Source organism: Ochotona curzoniae, unplaced genomic scaffold, assembly GCF_017591425.1.
Source record: "Ochotona curzoniae isolate NIBS_2020 unplaced genomic scaffold, NIBS_Ocur_1.0 contig_4514, whole genome shotgun sequence".
NCBI lineage: Eukaryota > Metazoa > Chordata > Mammalia > Lagomorpha > Ochotonidae > Ochotona > Ochotona curzoniae.
The window spans coordinates 2,665,041-2,689,040 of record NW_024466312.1 but is presented as its reverse complement, the minus strand read 5'-3'; the positions used below and the strand labels follow the sequence as shown (position 1 = coordinate 2,689,040).

At 42.4% G+C, this 24,000-nt stretch overlaps 1 protein-coding gene across 26 annotated transcripts in view; it reads left to right on the top strand.

The window, feature by feature from the left end:
* The window catches only part of FN1 (fibronectin 1), a 64,548-nt gene extending 57,637 nt beyond the window's left edge, over positions 1 to 6,911 (top strand). For all 26 annotated transcript variants that reach the window (XM_040986464.1, XM_040986456.1, XM_040986465.1 and 23 more), the window contains 5 exons: positions 1,122 to 1,286; positions 3,117 to 3,242; positions 3,747 to 3,853; positions 5,687 to 5,797; positions 6,150 to 6,911. In XM_040986464.1, the coding sequence (XP_040842398.1) occupies positions 1,122 to 1,286; positions 3,117 to 3,242; positions 3,747 to 3,853; positions 5,687 to 5,797; positions 6,150 to 6,221 (581 nt within the window). In that variant the 3' untranslated portion in view covers positions 6,222 to 6,911. The remainder of the gene's footprint in view (positions 1 to 1,121; positions 1,287 to 3,116; positions 3,243 to 3,746; positions 3,854 to 5,686; positions 5,798 to 6,149) is intronic.
* Positions 6,912 to 24,000: the final 17,089 nt, after the last annotated feature.

The window sequence follows — 24,000 nt, the reverse complement described above, 5'->3', positions numbered from 1 at the left end:
AAAAAATCTTCCAGTGTGTAAAGGTCTTTTCCTTTTCCACATCTTTTTTTTTTTTTTTTTGCAAAATTCCATTTCTATGACTTTTGTTAGGGTAGATTTTAATTTCCAACTATTTTTAGAGTAATGAAACCCCTCCTAACAGTTTGAGTTCCTTTCATTTTTCTTTCCAACATCTTAATAACAGCTGAAATATTCTGTAGTCTAGCCAGGTTCTCCCGGCTCAGACACATTCCAGATTTCCTAGTTCTTCAGGACTATTTTCTTACAGGGTGATGCCTTTTAAAACATTAGGCACGCCACGTACCTATTGTATTTGGACTTGTGATTATTCCACTAAAAAATACACAGTGGAATTTAAAGCCATGCTAGTTTAGCTTACTTAATTATTAGTGAATAATTTGAGATAGGCTTTGTTTGCATAAGTTGTTTTAAAATACACCTCTCCAAAATTGAAAGAAACAAGATCTTGAGTGACATGAAGACATTGCCTATTTCTAAGCTATCTGTATCCCACTTCCTATTTGAAAGGCTTTTGCTTTGTATAAAGCATCCTGTAACAATGTGCAAAACCTCTGATTTCTTCAGTGGTAAGCAAAAAAAAAAAAATTCAATAACAAAAGTGAAGATGATAAATGAGAAAAATGATTCTTAAATTTAAGGAGTACTGTGTTGTCAGAGAACCAGTGCTTTGAATTCTTGGCCTCACATAATCTTCATAAGATCCCTAAGATAGTTTGATTATTGTTATTATTATCCTTCATTTTAGATATCAGAAAAGTTAGGCAGAGATGTTAAATAATGAACTTGAACTAGGTGCATAGCCAGTGGGGAAATACTGCCACCAATGCACTTACCTAGCTTAAATTTCCTCAAGAATTGTTCCATGTTCTACAATGTGAATTTGCCAGAAATGATCATTTCTTAGAAGCAAAGACAATTATGAAAGATGGGCTCTTCCTAAAGACTTGAACAGTTGCTACCGGTGGCACCTGCAGGTTAGTCACTGAAGCAGCTGACACACGAATGGCTGCAATTCTGGGTTATGACGTTGTGTGCAGTATTCACCGTTCAATGCCACCAATAAAATGTCTTCTGTTGCTTTTTCCTCCTTTTCTTCCCAGTCAATGAAGGCCTGAACCAGCCCACAGATGATTCGTGCTTTGATCCCTACACAGTTTCCCACTATGCCGTCGGAGAGGAGTGGGAGCGGTTATCTGAATCTGGCTTTAAGCTCTCATGCCAATGCTTGGGCTTTGGCAGTGGTCATTTCAAATGCGATTCATCTAGTGAGTAGCTCGCATTGTCCAGCGCCTTGTCCATCCATCCCTTCCAGTTCCACGCATTCGCACTAATGTGCCAAGGAGGCATGTTTGGCAGAAGCGTGTCCTTCCAAACATGAAGCAAACAAAAAACGTTTGACAAAAAGTAACATTTTGCATCATACAAAATGATGGGAAATTTTACTTGTTGAATGTTGCTTCACTCCAAGGGTTGTATGTGGATACAACCATTAACGCGTAAGTCTGTGGTGGTAATGTGGTGTTTGAAATTGTCTGTTACGTGTACTCTGTGAAGTCAAGCTCAGTGGAACCATGTGTAATGGAGAGTGTTGTAAACACAGAGAAACCCCACAACTCTTTTAGTCTTCAGTATTGAGTGAGATCAGAGGTGAATATTTGTGCTCTCAAATAATCTTTCCACACAGGTCAAACTACACAAGTCCTAGAAGACACACACTGTCACGTTGGCACTGAAGAGTAAATAGTTACACACACATGCACACATACCCCAACCTAATCAGCTTGAGCCTTACCAGTAATATTTATATTAACACATATATTAATATATATGAAATCATGCAGGTCATGTATATGTAGAAAATTAAGAATCAACTTTAATTAAATATTTGATTTTCAAAGTATAAAGAGAGTAATTTTCCAAACTTTCTTTTAGTTAAAATGATCAGAGTATTTCTTTATTATCATTTGATATTAAGTATCTGCATTTATAATTTTTTTTTACTTCTTAGGATGGGTAAATATTATTGATAGCTATTCATGCTTATACATGTTAAACATTATACCCTATACATAAGCTTCCTCTGGTCGTCTGTGGAAACGATGTTCTGTGAAGACGAAATAGAACAGATTTTTTTAATGTGTTTTCAACACAGACATCCATGCTTGACTGTCAGAAAAAAGGAAGTCAGGAAGTTTAGGAGGTGAAAGTTTCAATGTTTGGTATCAACTAAATGTTGGGTTTTTTTTAAAACTTCTAAAATAGAAATTCTTTTAAGTTTGTGCATATTTTTTTATCAGTGTAGGTTCTTAGGTGCAATTATAGAGGTTCATTTATGCTATTGTTTAGCTCAGTTGACACATTCTTTGCTTAGATGTTATAATTTTCTTACATGCATTGTTACAATATAAGAAGATCTGATTGCTGGCAAAATGCAAGAATTTGTGTATTTTTACATAAACTTTTGAAGAGTAAATAGTCATCTTTTTTTGTGTGGTAATTGAAGACAGACTGTGTGTGACTTCTAGGTGTTCCTTAAAACTGTTCTTTCATCTTTAGGGATCATGACCATTACTTGTTGTTGATGTTGTTTGTTTTGTGTTTTGTGTTACTGCCCGCCCTGATTCTCTGACTCTTCCCTATTTACCTTTAGTGAGGGGTGACATCCACAAGCCACCTGACCTGTTTGAGGGTTAACTTAAATGTTATGTGTCTAGGGTCTTTCAGACCCAAAAGCTTATTTCTCTTTTGTTGTTCCTAAAGACAGCCCCAATCTCATCCTACTTTAGCCTTCCATAGTTTTGAACCTTAGCAGTGAGTGTTTAAATGAAATTCATTGACTTTTCTTATGAATTATGATTGCAATGGAATAAATTAGATCTTAAAAAAAAAAACCCTAGAACATGATAAGTGGTAAAAATCCAAGATTTTAAAAACCAACAGAAACTATACAAATGGTTTGTCCTAGACCTTAGGACCTTTAACTTTCCAGTTACTCAAGATCTGTGGCTTTTAAAACCTTTTGACCCACTGCAATGCTTTTCTGTGAATCCAAACACGCAGATAACTCTTTGCCCCGATTTTCGCCACCCCTATAGAGTGGTGCCATGACAACGGTGTGAACTACAAAATTGGAGAGAAGTGGGATCGTCAGGGAGACAACGGCCAGATGATGAGCTGCACGTGCCTGGGGAACGGAAAAGGAGAATTCAAATGCGATCCTCGTACGTCATCACACATCATTTTTAGTGCCTTCATACACACTCCCACTTTCATTACCCGGCTGTAACTCTCATTTCCAGAAATGATTGGAGACTTTTAGGTTCCTTTGAGGAGTGAACAGTGGGTTTTTTAATCTTTTCTTTTGAGACAGCAGAGCCAAACTTCAAAAATATGTCATGATTTAATGTTATCATGGGGTACTTTTTATTGGAGTGTTTGACCATTATCTGCAGTGCAGTGTTAACAAGGAACCTTTATAGGTCTGTAGATTCAACTCTTAAAAATAGGATTTCCCATTGAACCCTTTATGGTTGATTAGATTCTGAAAATACTGCCCTGAGATCTGGGCAGAGGTACTTCCCCGCAGATGATTCACATAAATACATTGGATTTGTGTTGTGACTGTGTACAAATTCAAGACACAAATAGAGCCGAGCCCTAGGTGAAGTCTGCATTATTGGATGCATCGTTTCATTCCTGCGCTTCTGACTTTTGCCTACATGTAGACGAGACAACGTGCTACGATGACGGGAAGATGTACCATGTAGGGGAACAGTGGCAGAAGGAATATCTTGGTGCCATTTGCTCCTGCACGTGCTTTGGAGGCCAGAGGGTAAGAACAACTGTGCCAGGCTCCCTGCACTTTTGAGACAAAGAAGAGGTGGCTGCACTGCTGCATGGCACACATCAGCATGACAGTGCCCCTTACAATGTTGACAGCTGCCAACATCAGGCTCTGCCTCAGTACCTCTCTTTTACTTTCCCTTTCCTAGCCAGCCTCAGCCACTTGCTGTGCCTACTAGTCTCAGGCTGTCTCTGTTTTTCTGCAACAAAAGTACTGAATTCTCTGTAGCCCTGGGCCTCCAGCTCCATGCTGATGGGCAGGTGACTCTGTGGCCTTGTTAGCACTGTCCTAATAAAGGACAAACAGGAAAGGAGAAGGTGGTAATGGCTGTTAATGTCACAGCCGCAGATGTTAACCGACAAAGTATCTTTAACCTTGCTTATGAATCAAGTATGGTCTTGAGTGGGTCTGGCAAGTACCATCCCCAGGTAGGTATCTGCCAGCAAGAAAGAAATGTAAATTTGCTAGGGCTTAGTTTGGCTAACATTTGTTTGGTGGGGAAGATGAAGCAGTAAGAAAATGATCACACCCCCTGGGAGAAGATGTTAAGTCCAGATGGGCTTTCTCAGCTACCCTCTGCTTATTGTCTATTGCTACGATATTAACAGTGGAAGAAATAGAATGTAGGGGGCTTTGGAAATCCATAGTTGAAGCCAGTACTTCTTAACTTTTTCTAATCTGAATGCCACTGCAGTGTTATACAAACCACTATGTCTTTCTTTAATATTATTTGAAATACCAAAATGAATTGACTTATGCCACAAAGATAAGCAATGGAACATACTAGCCCATTGTTTTCAGTGGAGACATACACTCCTCCAGGAGTGCTCCAATTCTGAAGCTTGAAAAACCTGCTCCTACCTTACACTGAGTTTCACTGGCAGGTGGGTTTGGCATTAACCAATTACAGATACCCAAGATGGATAAAAAGCTGATGGAAAAATGATTTTAGGAAGATTAATCTGCACCAGAAGAGGGTCCTTAGGGGCCTGTCCATACCCTACCCAAAGACCTGGAGCTGCCCATGGCAAGTGTCCTAAGTGAGGAGGAAGCCATTCCTCATAGTGATGGGAAAAAAACCGTTGAGCTTTCTCTCTTTGCCCTGCCCCCTCTATATCCTTAACACTTTGAAAGACTGTCATCATTTTGATATAGCATTGTGATGGAGAATAAACTTGTTTGGAAGTAGATATTGGTCTCACTTCAGCAAACCTTTGGTATGTGACACCTGTTATAAAAGAAAGTGCAAAATGGTACAGTTCTGGAGTAGAAACTGTTAGTTTTTATTTGAAAGCAAAATTAATTGATTTCTTCCAAGTAGATATTTAGCTGTGTTGTGTTAGGTATTATTAGTACAATATGGCTTTTAAATGGGAAATTTTTCTAAAATATTTCAATGAATGTATAAGAAAGTAACTGTAGTGCTTAGGGTCCTTTCCATGATGAGAGAAAAGTCTCACTTGATTGTAGCAAAAATAACAGCCAGCCTCACATTGGCCTTCTCTGCAAGAGACAGCAGAGACACCCGCCCCCCACCCCCTGTCTGTCCCAGGAGCAGCCTCCGATGCTGGCAGATCCCGGGCTTTCACTTAGGGATATCTCAGGAAGAAGGAAAGGTCACAAACAGTGAGGAGGGAGAAAATATGTAAATAAATCAAAATACGAGGGTTCTTAGTAGATGAGAGCATCGTAATTCCCTTCATGATTAACTACTCTTGCTTCACCAGTGCGTAGAGCTGAAATTCTTGAGTTGGAACTCTGACTTATGATGTCCTTAGATGATCATAATCCCCATTTAACTTTGTGCATTTACTTTCTCAGGGTTGGCGCTGTGATAACTGCCGCCGGCCGGGATCTGAGCTCGGTCCTGAAGGCTCCACCGGCCACTCGTACAACCAGTATTCACAGAGATATCATCAGAGGACAAACACTGTAAGTGCGTGTACTGTATCTCTCCCTAAGCCCAAGTAGGTACAGAGTAGGGCATCTTTCTACAGGTGCCTTCCTTCTGAATGGACCAAATATTTTTTAATTGAAAAAATGATGTAAAATAAAGCTCACAAACGCTAGGTATAATCTAGTACCGTAGAACATAATTTGAGTTAGAATTGACTAAGGTCCTGAACATCAGGGTCTAGTGTGCTGCTAGTTCCCTTTTACTAGAAAGAAATACTATCGTATGATCTTGTACACGTGGTTGTCTTGGGAGTCTCCCCGACCTGCCTTTGTGTTTTCTGCATACTTCCCATGATCATTCGTTTGTCTTCTTCTTCTATTTGAACAGAACGTGAACTGCCCGATTGAATGCTTCATGCCTCTAGACGTGCAGGCGGACAGAGATGACTCCAGAGAGTAATACTTCCAGCCCTGAGGGGCAAACGTGCGTCTCAGCAAAGGCCCGGCCCCAGGGATGCTGGCCGAGCCAGTGTTAGTGTGTTTGCTTCTTTGTAAGCCTTTTGCTCTCAAGTAAGGGCTCCAGCTTCAGCTCAACTCACAGCTTCTCCAATCATCACCCTGGGAGCGCTCTGAGACTTTTCTCATCCATGAGGGCAAGGTGATGCCCGTTCTGCTTCAAAATATTCAATACCGCTCAGTATTTTAAAGGAAATGATTGTGATTTGTGATTTGGTTTGGGGTCAGTAGAGAAGCATATATGCAACCAACCAAAATACCAAATGTGTTGAAATAATCTTACCAAAATATCAAGTAGGAAAGTTACCCAAACACTTCTGCTTTCACTTAATTCTCTGGCCTGCAACACTGTAGGAACAGCCTGGCTGTGTTACTGTGGCATTTGAAATATTCACAGTATTCAATTTTCCCAAAAATGATTCTAGTAATTGCCTAGAAATATCTTTCTCTTACCTGTTATTTATCAATGTTCCCAGTATTTTTATATGGAAAAAAATTGTAATGAAGACACTTAGTATGCAGTTGACAAAAGGAATTTGGTATAATTATGGTTGGTGATTATTTTTTATACTGTATGTGCCAAAGCTTTACTACTGTGGAAAGACAATTGTTTTAATAAAAGATTTACATTTCACAACTTGAAAGGCATTTTATTTTACATAAGGGGTACCTGAAGAGGGTTAATCTTACCTTTTCTGTTTTCAATTCAAACATTTGAAACCACGGTGTGCCAGGCTGGCTCCTTTCTAACGGGGTTTTCACAGCATGTACTGTATCTAAAACACAGATTCATGGTGGCCATTTCATCTCCTCAGTAACGGAGATGGCTTTATATGTGATAACCAAAAATTTAAGCAGACGCGCCAGCTGAGTTCACAATGTAAACAGCCTTTCTTGCTTTCTTGTTTCTTCCATTGTAATTCTTCCCTCTCTCCCTTACCCTTTCTTTCCTTCAGCTGTTGAAATTAGTTTGCCTACAAGGAACATAAAGGAATAACTGGGGTGTAGAAGTACTTGAACAGAATGGTATAACAAATTTTGTCATATGGAATCCCCATAGTATAGTAATCTCATTTAGCTGGTTTTAATATCTGCTAGCTGAAACTTACCATGCTGTAGTTAAGTAACACTGAAGAAAATGTGCTTACTCCTAACCTACAAAGACGAAAGATGATATTTTTCTCCAATTTTACAACAAAACTTTGGGATTAAATCTGGCATTCAGAATAGTGAGTAGGAGCCCCGGAAGTAGTTGATTATTAATTAGGAAAACATTAGTAGTTTGTAACAGACAACAGGTGAAGTCAGTTTTTTATACTATCATTCAGTGAAGGCAAGTATTTCCACAAGTCCTCAGCAAAAAATATGAAGACTAAATCCAGAGAGATTTTGTAAAGGTTCATTTGTTAGCCCACATTTGAACTGATCTACAGCTTGTAAAAATGTTCTGACATTTCGTTTCTCATTTGGGGCAGACTTCACAGTTTAATTTTATAGACAATACAGCTCTGATGAGTGTTGCTCAGCAAAACACGGGCTCAGACCCTGGACTTCTGTTTAACATCATTCCTCTTTCAACTTTATCAAGCCCACTAATTTGCTCCTAAGATGGTTATTCTATATCATTTTTATTCCAACACAGGAAGTTGGAGTGGGCATTTCGAGTAGTGATAAACAACTGCTTACTATTCCCACATACTACAGAACAGTTCCTGAGTTTGGAGCTTGGCTCCAGCTTCCCATTCCAGTGTCCTGCTGATAATGCAGACCCTAGAAAGCAGCAATAATGGCTGAACCCATTGGCTTCCTGCCACCCCCATAGGCGACCTGGATTGAGCTTCAGGAAGCTGGTTCCCACCCTGGCCCAGTCTTGCTACTGAGGACTTTGGGGAGTGAAGTAGCAGATGAGTCCATATATGCTTTTTCTGACCCAAATACGTATGTCACATAAAGTACAGATTCAGGAGATATTAAAGGACTGTCTCACAAGGTGGGCTATCTGCTCATAGGCAAGAACAGAACTGAAGATCCTTCTGCACACTGTGCAATGGAAACCTCATGGAGAACATGCCCAAAAGAAAGCACGAAGTACTTCCATCTTCATAAGGATTTGGCTTAAAGATTTTTATATTTAAAAAACAGAGAACAGCTTTGGGTTGACATGAATTTTTCTTTAAACCAATTCCTTTAAAAACATTTTGCCTAAAATAAAGTTCAGAGGGGGCCAATATTATGGCACATAGGCTACGTTTCTGTCTGTGGCACCAGAAATTCATATGGGTAGGGTACAAAAGCCGATGACTCCACTTCCAGTGTAGCCCCCTGCTGATGACCTGGGAAGGCTGCGGTGAAGAGCCCAAGTCACTGGGATCGTTTTAACTTTCACTGACTCAGTTATGCTTTCCCTAAGAATCAGCCCTAGCAGGCTAGATTAAAAAGCATAATTAAAAGATTGGGTTTAGGTTTGGCCGTGGCGCTAGGGTGAAAGCAGCCCTCAGCAACATGGCAGCCGCAGGGGGGTACCTGAGCCAGGTCGGACCAAATGCTTCAGACTCTGGCCATGGACACCGTCGCCATATGGTGAACAAGTCCTGGGCTTTGGGTGGCCGGTGCACCCATTGGGCGACAGGCTCTGCCTGGGGCTACCTGACGGTGAGCTCTGGAGCTTTTAGGGTATGAAAAACTGCTGCCTAGAGACATCCATGGATAAAGCCAATGTGAGTGTAATAGGTGAGGGACAAATCCTGTGTGATTCAATGGGGTCAGTGAGCTTGTAGAAGCATGGGAACTGAGACCTGGTGGTTTGGAGAGGAGAGTCTGTATGATCTGTTTGGGTCAGACTGATTCACCAGCCCACTTGGGAATCCTGAGATAGGATGGTAGCATAGAACATCACTGACTGCCACACACCAGTCCACGTGAAAGCTATGGCTGAGGGCATGTCTGGTAGGGCTACATCCCAGTACCTGACTAAGTGTCAGAATAAGGGATGGGTGTCATTAGGAAGGGTCATAATACTAACCAGCACGCAAGAGAACCAGGTCCAGAGAAAGATTCTGAGGGGGGATAAATGGACCCAACAATGTGAAAATACAAGTCCCTCTGGTTAGCTTAAGAGTTGGGGTGGTGATTCATGGAACCTGCCATCACTCACTGATAAAAATCCAACAACAGTCTGGGCAGGTTAAGGCAGCAGCACCCAAATGTGCATCCTAAAACAGGGTGTGGGGTGGGCCGGGCTGCAACGTTCACCAGCTCATGCAAGGCCATGATGGAAGGGTAGACTATGTCGGACACTGGCCTGACACCCACTGGTATATATGAGATCTGGGTCTAGGAGTGAATTGAGTGGGAGAAGTTGGGAAACTCCCCTAGTGGGTCATAACTCACTGATGATCACATGGTCCAGGCATGGGGGTCAGACAAGCTAGGAAAAGTAACTTCAATAGCTGGCTAATGTATGGGTTGGTTACAGAAGGGGCTGGACCAGGCAAGGCCGAGAAACCTTAACTCACAACCAAGAATAGAAATCAGACTGGAGCACAGGTCATGCCAAGCTAGGCTTTTACACCTACTGGTCTGCATGAGCCAGGGATACTAGGCCACAGCATCTAATGCAAAGGCTGAGACAGATGAGGGGCTAAGCCAACTGGGTCAGAGCAACCATTGGTATGTGCATAATCTATGGCTGGCAATAGGCCCAGTTGGGGAGCTATGCGAGTACACCCTTGCTGGGTTGGGGTTTCCACTGGTGGATGCGGGGATTGGAATGGGGGCTGTGTTCTAGTCTGGATATGGCTGCAGTGTCGTTTGGCACAAGTGTAGACCAGGGCTGGGCACACCAAGCCAGACTAGACTCCAGCACCATTTGGTGCTCTGGAGGACCAGAATAGATGTAGGATGGACTAGGCTAGGTCTCTGCCCCAACAGAGCCATGTGTGAGCTGTGTCTGGGTATGGACAAGCGTTGGCTGGGCTGAAACATCCAGCAGTAAGAACTGGAATGGGCTGAAGGGCAGTCAGGAAAGGCCACTGTTACTGCCAGGACAGGGAGGTAGACTAAGTAGGACTGGCTCATGGACCCACCAGTATGTGCAAGATATGGCATTTGGGGAGGTTCTATGGAAGAGCTTGGAAAACTAATCTGTCAGGACATAGTACCTGAAGGTGAGCACAAAAACCATGATAGGGAGCAGCCCAGAGCAGGCCAGGGAAAGGTACCCACCAACATATATTTGGCATAAGTTGGGGGTAGACCAAACTGAACCAGTTCACATTAACCGCAGGTGAATCTGAGCACCAGAACAGAGTGTGGATTGGGCCAGGTTCAGCAGTAATACTTACCAGTGCACATTACAGCTGGGATTGGGTTCCTTCTGGACTGGGTTAGGCTGTAACCTCCACCAGCATAAGCTGGAATTGGCGGTAGGCCAACCAGGGCCAGGCTACAGCACCCACTGGCAAATGTGGAGGCAAGGAAGGCCATGCCAGACTGGGATGCAGCACCCAACCAGCACACATGAGATCCAGTGGGTGAGGGGGCAAAGCTGGTAGGGGGAATGTGGACAGCTCCTCTGCTGGACCACCATTCCCACTGGAGAGCGTGAGTTTTGATGGGGGCAGACCAGACCAGGCAGGGCTACAACACCTGTGGGCCTCATGTGGGCTAGGTCAGGAACAATCCAGGCTAGGCTGACTGGTCCAACTGGTGCAAGCAATAATTAGAGTGGGTGAGGGTTGGTTGGGCTTTGCTGCAGCATCAATTGGCAGAGGCTGGCACTGGGGACTTAATCTGACAAGTTAAACTGCAGAACCACCTGGAGAGTGCATGATCCAGGAGTGGGAGTGGCCCAGTAGGGAAACAGTTCTCACCTCCCTCTTTGGGCATCAATGCCACTGGAGAGCATGAAAACCAGGACTTGGGCAGCAGTGGCTAGACAGAATGGCACCCACCAGTATGTGTGTGGACTGGATAGTGGGGCTGGTTGGGTTGAACTAGACTTCAATGCCCATTGACATGCATGTGAGCTAAATGGGATGTGGGACAGACTGGACCAGTCTGCGGTACATACTGGCAAGTATGGGAACCAGTGCAGGGGGCAGGCCTGGTGGGGGTTATTGCGGGTTACTCCAACTAGGCTGCATCTCTCACTGGTTTGCGAAAGGGCCAAGTGTATGGTGGGCAGAATTAGGCTGAACTGCAACACCCATCGGTTCACGTAGAAGGCAAGGCTGAAAAACAGATCTGTCCCAGCAGTTGCAACGACCAGCACATGCATAAGCTGATTGGAGCAGCAGACTGTGCTGAACCCTGTACTGGCATTCATACACAAGAATCAGGTCTGGGATCAACTCGGATGAGGTTTCTTTGGAGATGCCTCCAACTGAACTGCTGATGTCAGAATCCCAACCATGAAGAGAACTGCAATCCCCATGGTCTGACCATGGAGTGCAGGTTTTGAATTTAAGCCTCCTTAGAGGTTCAGATGGAGCAGTGACAACATATCCAGGTGCACATGAAGGATATGGCAGTGCACTCGAACCTGCAGAGGACACCTGGTACCACAACAGAGGACAGAGACAGAACAAATCAATCAACTACCCCAGCCATGTTTGGCAGTGAAAATCTTGGCAAACTGAGACTCTAAGGTGAACTGTGTCAGCCACGGGATTCTGGAGAGATTCCATCATGCTTTGAATGGTGAGATTGACAGCAATTCAGAACTGTTGAACTAACAAAGCCACTTGAACAGGACTCTTGGAGCGTGCCCCACGTCAGGAACCTGGGATGGGTGGGAGGCTGGCTGGGGCTTCTCTCTTTATCTCCCCACCCCACTCCCTGTACCCCAATTACAGAAAAAAAAAATGTAGTAACCATGATCTTAGCCACTTTCCTATAGCCCTTAACCCTTTGTGCCTTAATCAACTATGTAAGGACTATCAAAATAAAATAATTTTTAAAAAAGATTGGGTTTAGGCACAAAAGTGTTTAGGTTCAAAAGTAACAATTCAAGAAAAATCAGATTTTTTAAAATGAGGTTATATAATCATAAATAACATTGAATTTAAAAAAGCAAAGCTACAGTTTTGAAATTTTACTTAGTCTTATTGTGCTTGGTTTGGCATGAAATGGATTGTGTTTCTATATTGTTTTGAGCTCTTATGACCTAAATGAATTATGCAAATTAAGCTGTATGATGATATCAGTATAAGCCTGTAAGGCATCGATGGAGGTGAATGAAGAAATGATCAGGTGGAAATTACAAGCATAGGAAATGACTGTTATATTTAATTATATTTCCATTGAATATACTGTTCCATGTCTGGTTGTATGAAACTCATTAAAGTGATTAAGAAACATCACATCAGCACACATAAGTGCTAAAACTGCTTCCTGTTCAGTTGGTTCCCATTACCATAGCAGGGAAAGTGACAAGCTACTATTAAAAAATCCAATCTTCAGAAGAGGCAATTCAACTATTTGAAAAAAAAAAGGCACTGTCAGAATGTCACATGTACAAAAAGATTTAAAGGTGACCATTCAGGCTGACAAAGGAGAAGCAGCACAAGGATGGCTCTAGCCTTGCACGGGGAAGTCCAAGTGCCCAGCACTTATATTTGAAATGCAAGTTATTTTCATGGCTACATCATCCCACGCCATATCATCTTTAAAATGAAAGATTCAATTTCAATTGCAAACAAAAATCTAGACAAATTTGCAATGAAGAGAAGAAAATGCCCCCAAGTAATAAAAGAGCAAGAGAAACAGAGCTGCAGCTGAAAACCCCACATGAGAAATTCCGTTTTTTAACACTCCTCAGTAGAGTCAGATAGCAGATATAAAAGCATGTTTTACATTTCCTTGAATTCCTTTCTACTTGCTCTTTAGAGGCATAGAGGATTTACCAACCTTAGGAGACACGTTTATCTGTAAAAGAGCTCTTGTGTGGAGTCCCCCTAAAGGTTGAAATTAGCATTGGTTGCAGACTGTCAGGGAGGATGAAGTCACCATGTGACACACCCTGGAGCCAGTCACCTGTCCTGCACACTGCCCAGTCCCCTACCGCAGGCTCCCTTGGGTCAAGGGCATCAAGGGCCACGGATGCTGTTTGTGTCATAAACCATTCAAGAGGGAAGCACTGCCTGTCACAGCAGACCAGCCACAGAACTTTAAAGTGAAACTTGCCAGTCTGTGATCCAGCACTGGTTGTGAGATGCTGAGCCAAGCAATGGACTCCCACTGTTAACTCAAAAAACCTCTTGTATGTGATGGAGACACTGGAACTCTCACATACTGTTGTTGAAACCGTAAAGAGGTATAGCAACTTTGAAAATCTGGCAGCTCCACAAAGCCAAAGCGAGCATAAGACCCTACAGCTCCACATCTGGGTCATTGCCATGAGAACTGAAGACGTGGGTTCACACCAAGACTTATATGCAAGTGTTCTTTGCAACATAATTCACAACAACACCATTCAAAACATGGAAAGAAATAAAACGTCAGTCACTGCAAAGATGAACAAATGCAGTGCATCCATATAATGGGATAAAATTTGACTGCAAGAAGCAAGAGTACTGAACAACACTGCAACATACACCTTCCAAACAGAAAGACATGGAGGATAACACAGTGTGTGATCCATTTATGTGAACTGTCCCAAACAGGCAAATCCAAAGATAGGTGAGAAGTAGGTAAGACCACAGGAAGAAGAGAGAATGGGGGAATATGGATGGTAGATACAGGATTTTTCCTACCTCCTTTTTTTCTTTCTTCATTTCTTTCTTTCAGATCTCTTTATTAATGTGAAGGCTAGAGTAACAAAAAAATGGGGAGAAATAAAGAGGGGAAGAGAGAGATAAAGAGAATATGAATCTTGCGTCTATTGTTTGTTCACTCCCAAAATGTCCACAACAGCCAAGGGCAGGCCACCAAAGTCAGGAGCCAGGAATTCCATCCAGGTTCCTTCCTGAGTGACAGGACCATTACTTGCTTCCTCCCACACACAAAGCAAGAAGCTGGAGGCAGAGGCAGGGTTTGACCTCAGGTTTTCTGATATAGGATGTCGGTGTCCCAAGCAGTGACTTAACTCCAAGGTCCTTCTGCAATGGTAGGATGTTTCTTGCACTTTTATATGTGTATTATTTGCTTCGATCTCTTGTTTGAGGTAAATTTGTGCTTAGCAAAATACTTGGTTAGAAAAAATGGGATTTAATACTATCTAAGAATAGAAGTCACTAAGATTGTAAAGACCTGTGGATTTTTGTTCTTTGAGAAGGGCCCCTGTGTTGGCCTGAGAAAGAAGGTGCCTGGGAATGATACACGGGGTCGAAGAACAAGGCAACAGCTGGAGGAGTGAAGGCATCGCCATTAGGCTGTGATCACAAAATGAAAAGGGTCTGATTGTTTCTTTGTATCCCAGGGAATCCACACACCATCACTATCACCAAATTAGATGCTGTTGATCAATTCATATATATATATTACATTAGAGGCTTCCTCTTCCTTTGTATCGTTGAAATGACAAACAGAAGATTACAATGCAATTTATTGAAACATCAATGAATCTCCAGTCTTGGAGTTCAGAACGCAGTACAAATAGACTGTATTAGTGGGGTGGGAAAGTGGGTGAAAATTCTTATCTTACTAAAGAAAATACATCAATCAATTCAAAACAACACTAAGGAAAAAGATAAGATGCATCAAACTTAACAGAAGTAATAACAGTCTAAATCTAGCAATAATTGAAATATATATCAATTGCCTGAATGCGAAGGTAAAGGTTGACAAAATGCATTTTTGCCAGGCTGAAACCAGGAGCCAAGAGGTCCAGCTGGATTTCACACATGGGTGGCAGGGGATCCGGGAAGCTGGATCAGAAGTGGAGCAGCTGGCCACGACAACACTTACTGGAAGATATGTGGGGAGAAAGGTACCCTCCATCACTGTTGCTGGAGTGTAGGCTAGAACAACCACTGTGGAAATCAGTATGAAGAGTACTATATGAGAACTGGAAGGAAGGAAGGAAAGAAGGAAGGAAGGAAGGAAGGAAGGAAGGAAGGAAGGAAGGAAAGAAGGAAGGAAGGGATGGAGGAAGGAAGGAAGGAAGAAAGAAAGGAAAGAAGGAAGTGAGGAAGGGAGGGAGGGAGGAAGGAAAGAAGAAAAGGGGAAAAAGCTTGTCAGGCACTTAACACAGTACTTAAATCACAACTTGTCATATTCACATCCAGGACTCAAGTATGCCACCCATACAGGAAAACTGGATTAAATCCCTGGTTCCTAGCTTTGGATGGGAGTTCTCTGTCTTTATGCCCCTGCCCTTCAAACAAACTAAAAAGGAAAAAAAAATCAATTGTAACCATAAGCATGTGTGTCGTTAGCCTCAAATACATATGATGCAAACATGTATATCCATGAGAAAAACGGAAAAATCATCCTCATTAGAGGAGCTTTAGCATCCCTTTCCAAATTATCAACACATAAAACTAAAAATAGTCATCTGACTACAGCTATCAATTATAAACAAAGAGAAAACCAAAGCACTTGAACTTAGCCAGAAGACCAAGAAGGGACAAAAGTACAGAGTAAACACCACTACAGGAATGTAACAGAGTAGAAAAAAAACTCCACAGGACCAAATAACTGGTATTTCAGTCAATAGAGAACCAAAAACAGTGTTAAAGGAGGGACTATTAAATTAACCAAGCTGAGATATGCCCATCAAATACAAGGTGGGTAGGACTTATACCAGGACTTGGGCAGCAGTGGCTAGACAGAATGGCACCCACCAGTATGTGTGTGGACTGGATAGTGGGGCTGGTTGGGTTGAACTAGACTTCAATGCCCATTGACATGCATGTGAGCTAAATGGGATGTGGGACAGACTGGACCAGTCTGCGGTACATACTGGCAAGCATGGGAACCAGTGCAGGGGGCAGGCCTGGTGGGGGTTATTGCGGGTCACCCCAACTAGATTTGTGTGAGGGCCAAGCATGAAGTGGGCAGGTTTGGGCTGAACTACGACAACCATTGGTTCACGTGGAAGGTAGAGCTAAAAACAGATCTGACCCAGTAGTTGCAATGACCAGCATGTGCGTATGCTGATTGAGGCGACAGACAGTGCTGAACCCTGTACTGGCAAGTACACACAAGAATCAGGTCTGGGATCAGCTCAGATGAAGTTTCTTTGGGGATCCCTCCAACTGAACTGCAGATGTCAGAATCCCAACCATGAAGAGACTATGTCAACCAGTGGATTCTGAATTGATTTCATTGTGCTTGGAATGGCAAGATTGGCAGCAATTAAGAACTGTTGAACTATCAAAACTGCATGAGCAGAAACCTCACAATGTGCCTCACATTGGGGATATGGGATGGGTGGGAGGCTGGGTGGGGCTTTCCCTTTGTTTCTCCCCTGACCCCAGATACAGGGGCAAAAGTGATGATATTAGTGTAGAAACAATGGTATTACCTACTTTCCTATAGCCTTTAACCCTTTGTATCCTAATCAGCTAAGTAAGATTATTGAGAAATAAATAAATAAAAAGTTAAATAAATAAAAAGTTAAATAAAAATTTTAAAATAATCTACTTGGTAAGCTCCATTAGTAGCTGATTTATTTTGATTTTCTTATTTTGCTGCACCTAGCAGAAGCTCAAGAAATGTGCATTTCATTTCCTTGGCACGGCTTCCCAGTGCCTCCATCATGTTTGAAATGCAGAAGGGCTCTTCTAACACACTCTCCATCATATTACAAATCTATATTTTGGGCCTGGCACAATAGCATAGTGGTTAAGGTCCTCACCTTGCATGCCCGGGATCCCACATGGGCGCTGGTTCTAATCCTGGCAGCCCTGCTTTCCATTCAGCTCCCTGCTTGTGGCTTGGGAAAGCAGTTTAGGACAGCCTAAACCTTTGGAACCCTGCACCCGCGTGGGAGACCTGGAGGAAGCTCCTGGCTCATGGCTTTGGATTGGCTCAGTTCCAGCCGTTGCAGCCACTTTGGGGGGTGAACCATGAAATGGAAGTTCTTCCTCTCTGTCTCTCCTCCTCTCTGTGTATCCGCCTTTCCAATAAAAATAAATAAATCTTAAAAAAAAGAAAAACTATATTTTGCGTTGGGAGCCCCCAAAGCCCATGACTATGAAAGGAAACAACAACAACAACGACAACAATGTGGCATCCTGCAGGTTCCACCCAAGAGAAGTCCGGGTAGCCCTCAGACATGACGGCCAGCAGATCAACAGGAACTCTGGTAGTGGCACATCAGGCACCCTTTCATACAGCGTGGCTAAGAATTCAAGGCTGCAGGGACAGCAGTGAGCCGTGCATGCACTGAACTCAGCGAGGACTCCCTGAGCTCAGTGCATCGCACTGGTCCCACAGGAAAATAACCAACTCCCACTATATGCGTCAAAATAGGTCTGTACGGTACTAAGACCTAACGGCCAATAGGTTCTGGCAAGATAAATAGCACCACCAATCTGGCTATATAGGACACCTATGTCTCCCAAATCTTGGGAACTGCTCCAACCAGAAGTGGGAGAAAGGTTGTACAGATATTTAGGGAATGAAACAGTGGATAGCAGATCTTTCTCTTTCCTTCTCTCCATAAATCTGATCTGCCTTTCCAATAAAAATAAATAAATCCCTTTTTCCTGATGATGTTACATAGCAGAGAATGATGCATAGCAATGTGGACCACCAACTGGAGTGGGGTCAAGAGCAAGGTTAATCGGACTAGCCCATTGTTTTCCAATTTCTGTATTTTTCTTTCTGCATTTGGGGGAAGGAGGGAGATAAGGAGAGAAGCCACACACCCAGCATCCCAACTGCCTCAGTACCAGGAATGGGGGATGGCTACCTGATGTCATCCTGTGTCCCCCGATGTGGAACATTGTCTGAGAGTACTGCCCAAATGGTTTCGGTAGTTCTGAAATGCTATTGATTTTGTTGCTCTAAGGATGAGGGAATCCTTTCAAGGTCCATTGACTGACAATAGTCCATCTTAGAGTCCATTTTCCCAGATACTGTCAAAGCTGTCCAATTTGTTTTGCTCTCCGTCCTCTGCTTTGGTACTAGATGTCTTTTGCAGACTCCAATGAACTGCCATATCCCCCACGTGCATCTGGGCATGTCATCCATTGCACAGGCTTCCACAACTGATGAGCCCCAATTCTGACAAACGCACTCCACAGTCAGCCCAGATTCTGTAATTTTCCCCATGGTTGCTTTGAGTCCAGTAATCCAGCTGGGAGGAGGGAGTTAAGTCCCTATAGAAACCTCATCAGAGGTGACCCCAGACCTGACGCCTGTGTGTACCAGCCAGTATGGGCATCTGGCTCAGACCGTCATTCTCATCAGCCTATACACACTGGCGGTTGTAGAAGTCGGGTCCGTTTTGCTCCAGCCCCATCTCTTATGCAGCCCATCCCTGCCCACCACACACACCAGTGAGAACTGCAGCCTCATCAAAGCGATCCCTGGTAATACCTACCAGGCATACCCCCAGCCATCATTCCAATAAAAATAATCTTTTTTTTTTCTTTTTTAAAGCAAACTGGTAGGCTTTTTGGTATGATAGATGTATTGTGACTATTGGCAATACCCACCAAGCATGCCCCCAGCCATCATTCCAATAAATATAAATAATTGTTTTTTTGCTTGTTTGTTTTTTAAGCAAACTGCTAGGCTTTTTGGTGTGAAAGATGTATTGTGACTATATATTTCCATTAACTGACCTTTCATTTTCCTATAGATTTACAGAAACTGTTGTGAAGATAAATGGCTTCAATATACCTCACACCTCGCTTTCTCTTTGTTATTCCTTCCATAAACATAGTACCTTTGTTGCAGTAAATGAGGCAATATTGATACATAGTAACTACATTTGTTTTTTCAGCCTCATTTCCTTCTCCCTAATGTTCTTTTTCTGCTCCAGTATGTCACCCAGGACACATTACATTTAGTCATCATGTCTCTTTCAGCTCCTCTAGATTATGAGTTCCTCAGATTCCCCTTGCTTTTTATGATCTTGACAGTGTTAAGGTATTTTATAGAAGATCATTCGGCTAAGAATTTGTTTTTGTCATGATTAGAACTGACCTACACATTTTCAGAAAGACGGCAGAGCCAAAGGACACCCTCGTTTTCAACTACATGCTGTCAATGTGACATCCGGTTGGTACTGGCCCTGCTTGAAAGGGTGAGAAGTTTCCAGATTCTTTCCATATGGTTGCCCTTTATTTGCTGTCTGCTATCTTAATTCCTTGATAGGGAACTGCACTTAGAGTTCTATATAATTATAATTCTTCTGTATAAAAGACTTGCCTATTTATTCATCATTTACTTACACAAGAATAAGTTCATGGTATTTCATAGCTTCGGCTGAAACCCAACACTGCAGAATTTTATTGTCAGTAATTCTAGGTCTGGCCACTGGGAACTCTTTGTTGACTCGTGTCCTTTCACAATACCCTGATCATGTGGATGGTTGTAGGTTTTGGTTTCATGAAAAATATTGGCATTTCCTTTTCATACCAGACTATTTATTTTGTGTATTTCTTGCCAAGCCCAATAAATATATTTCTACTAAATACTCTAAGGTTATCTTTTGATTATCAGACTGAGATATTTACAGATTATATAGCCAGAGTTCGTTTCAAAATGATCAGTGATGAGTGGTAAGTGAGGAAGCATTTATCGTACTTGGATGATACTTACATGTGGTTTAGTTTTACTTTAATTTTGCCCAATCCAAATTTTCTATAATAGAGAACTTCTGAAAATTCAAAATGCTAGTCATAATTACATGTCAACAGCTTTGAGCACAGAGACAAATGATCAAATACTTCCCTAGGTGTCACTTATCAAAGAAACTGAAGCAGTGGCTGAGACAGGAGAGAGACAGGATTCCTTAAAGTAACCCTCCCCAACTAGATGAGCAACATCTCCACTGCAAATCAATCAACAGCAAGAAGTGTTTGGACTGTAACAGTAAAAGAAACCCCCCACCCCTGTTTGGGGATTTCCTCCACCTGTATATGTGTCCGGTGTAGCCTGATGTGCCAAATACGTGACCTCTTACGATGGTAGATAGTAGCAGGCAACACTGCTACTTTGTGTGGTGTGCCACCCAACCAGCAAATTAGGAAAACACTAAGCTGGATGCAAATTAAAGTGTCATGTGCTGAGGGAAACAAGCAGAACACCAAGTTGGGTGCAAACAGAAGTGTTGGATACCAAAGGTGAACTGCCATAAACTCTATGAACTCACCTCTTCTGAGGCCCAGTGCCATGGCTCAGCAGGCCAATTCTCCACCCTGTCCTGGCTGCTCCACTTCCCATCCGGCTCCTTCCTGTTGCCTAGGAAGGCAGCAGATGATGGCCCAAGGCATTAGGACTCTGCACCCTCATGAGAGACCTGGAAGAGCCTCTTGGTTCCCACATTTGGATCAGCTCAGTTTTGGCCATTGCAGCCATTTGAGGAATGGATCAGCAGATGGAAGACCTGTGTAACCTGCCTTTCCAATCAATAAATCTTCAAAAAAAAAAAAATTGGGGGGACCTGTTCAGCTGCTATTGGAGAACCAGTCAGTAGAACCTCTGCATGCCACCTCCCTTATGTTCAAGCACAAACCCCCAGTAAATCTTATCAGCTCTTGTCAATTTCTATTTGCAAGTGAGCCAGGGAACCTGCAGTTGGTAACAGAAATATTTACACAGGACGTTAGCTGGTGTCTCTGATCTAGTCATGGCTGATGAGACTGACTGCCCTGGACAAATCCTGCAGATAGTAAATAGGCACACTGGAAAAGTCTTAAAGAATAAACTTGAAGGGACTGAGATCAAGCAAAAGCTGCTAGAAGCCAGAAGACATCAACACTCAAGTATGCCAATTTTCTAAAAACGAATACACCCAGACAGATTAAGACTGCATCTTATATGTAAATCTTCTGTATAAATGGACTAGTTTAAATTTATACAGAAATGATAAGAATCTGGATAGGCAAAACAATATTTTAAAAAGAAAAAAAGTTGAGAAACACATGCTACTGGATTTCAATACTTTATAAAGTTATAATAGCATGGTGTTGGCACTGGGATAACCACAGCACGAATATAAAACAGAGCACTAAAATAGACTCACAAGTACATGTTATGTAAAATGAAGGGACAGGCAACTTCATGACTGGTGCAGGCATTTACCCGCATGGTTAATATGACCATTTAGGCACCTACATTGCAAGTGAGAGTATTTGGTTTCAATTCCTGATCCCAGCTGCTGATTAATGCAGACCTTGTAAGGCAGCAAATGATGGTTCAAATAATTGGATCCTTAGCATCTGCACGAGGTCTGGATGAATCCCGGCTTTGGCCTTGATCTGGCCCCGGCTATTGCAACCATTTGAGTGAACCAGCAGATTGAAATAGCTCATGAATTTTTAAAAATCAAAAGGCAATAAGGCAATTCAACAGGGCGATTCTTTTTTTTTTTTTTAACAAATGACTCTGGAACTGGGTAAATATATGTCAACAAAACTAAAATTTAACCCACATATCACGTTAAAACTGAAGCAGATGGCAGATTATTCAAGTGAGAACTGTACAACAATAGGAAAATAAAGAATTTTTATATAGTCTTTGGACATATAAGCAAATATTTCTAATTTTTAGGATTAAATACAGACATAATGAAAACATGAGATTCAGAATGAGATTATCATAAAGAATTTGAGATGGGTTGGGGCAAAGAACTTCAGCGTGCCAAATGATTAAATATGCTATATTAAGTCCAGCTTTTATTTTGGGTGGTAAGGGTTATGATTATTTAAGTTGGGTAAGCCTGACGTCCAAAATAGTCCTATTTTTCTGGGATCTGTATTCTTGCCTTTAACTGATTGCAAATATTTATGAGGTACCTGAGGCTTCATCCAATATATGCATATACCGTGTAATGGTCAGATCACAGTAAATATATCCAGCTCTGAAATGATCGATTTTTGGCTGAAAACACTGAAAATCCTTCCTTCTAGCCACTCTCTCCAGCCTCTGGCAATCACACCTTCTTTTGCCCTTAGCTTCTAGGAAACGAACTTGATTAGATCCCACGTGTGAGAGATTACAGAGTACTTGTCTTCCCATGCCAGGTTATTCCACGTAATGACTTCCAGTTCCACCTGCTGTTAGCCTAAATGGCAGGGAAGTATCCTCTTTATGATGAGAAAGTGTCCCACATTCACGTGCCACATCCCCTTCAGTCACTCAACAGTTGGGATCCTCAGGCTGTTTGTGTTTCTTGGCTATTGGGACTAGAGTTGCAATAAACATGGGAATGGAATGTTATTTCAACATACTGATTTCATCTGCTTTGGATATACACTAATGGATGCACCCTTTTCAATCCTTTTTAAAAGATTGTACTGCCTAACAATGTTTGCACAAATACTAAGAATGATACTATAAAATACCTTAATTAATTATAAAGGCAAGTGACAAAATGGAGCAAAATAATCTATTCCTTCACAACTTCAAAAAAGAAAAGTAAAATTCCATTATTATTCTGAAGATCTGGATATACAGTGTACAATTGTAGACTCAAAATGGTAGTGGTTGGCACACTTTCATATGTAAGCACAGCTAGATAAAACAGCATTCATACAACAACTTCTCTCCTTGTCTAGGATGGCTAAGTCACATAGCTGGTAGATAGTATAAGCCAGACAGGCTTTCTCTCAATATGCAGGATGGCCCATATCTCCTTGTATATGGCCTTGGTTTGACCTCACAGGAAACAATCTGAGAAACTAAGGCTCTATTTGCTATGACTTATGACATTTTCCCAGGAAGTCACACACTCTTTGATTTATTTCACAATTTTCAGCCCTATTTCGGTGTGGGAGGGACCAAACAGCAGCTGCAAGATTAACTGATGATATAAATGGAATTAAGGTCATCAGGGAGAGGGTAGGTCAATGACATGAGATAGGACAGAAGCATGTGTTGAGGCAAATGATGCCAAAGGGGTTTAGTGGACTAGGGGTGCAATGTGTGCGTCAGGACCACACACACAAGCTCATCAAAGCCCTGCCCTCCCATGGTGCCCTCTTTTGGAGATAAGGCCCTATGTCATTCTGGGGACCAAACTTTGATGGCATTTTGTTGCTCCAGAGGGGTGAATCTAGAACTGCTGACATAATGGGTAGCATTTCACTTAGCACGGAGGTCTGGTTCATGGAGGAAGGAATCACAGGGATTGCCCTTTCATGTTTCCAGCTCATGGGTGATCATGTGCTTTGTGTTCAGAAAGTAGAGAAGCAAGATTTATTTTTATTGCAAAGTCAGACACGCATATATAGCGAGAGGAGGGGAGACAGAGAAAGATCCTCCACGTGATGATCCACTCCCCAAGTGACCCCAATGGCCGGAGAAGTACTGATCCAAAGCAGGAGCCAGGAGCTCTTCTGGGTCTCCCACGAGGGCACAAGGTCCCAAAGACCCAAGCCGTCCCTGACCACTCTCCTAGGCCATAGCACTGGCACCAGAACCAATGCCCACTTGTGATCCTAGCGCACTCAAGGCGAGGACTCCAGCCACTAGGCAACCGCGCTGGCCCAAGAAACAAGGTTTTTATCAGACACCAAGCATGAGAAGAATATTTGTGATCAACGCCACATCCTTTGAAATGCTCACAGCTCCTTGCTACCCAGGTTCACTGGTGCCGGACA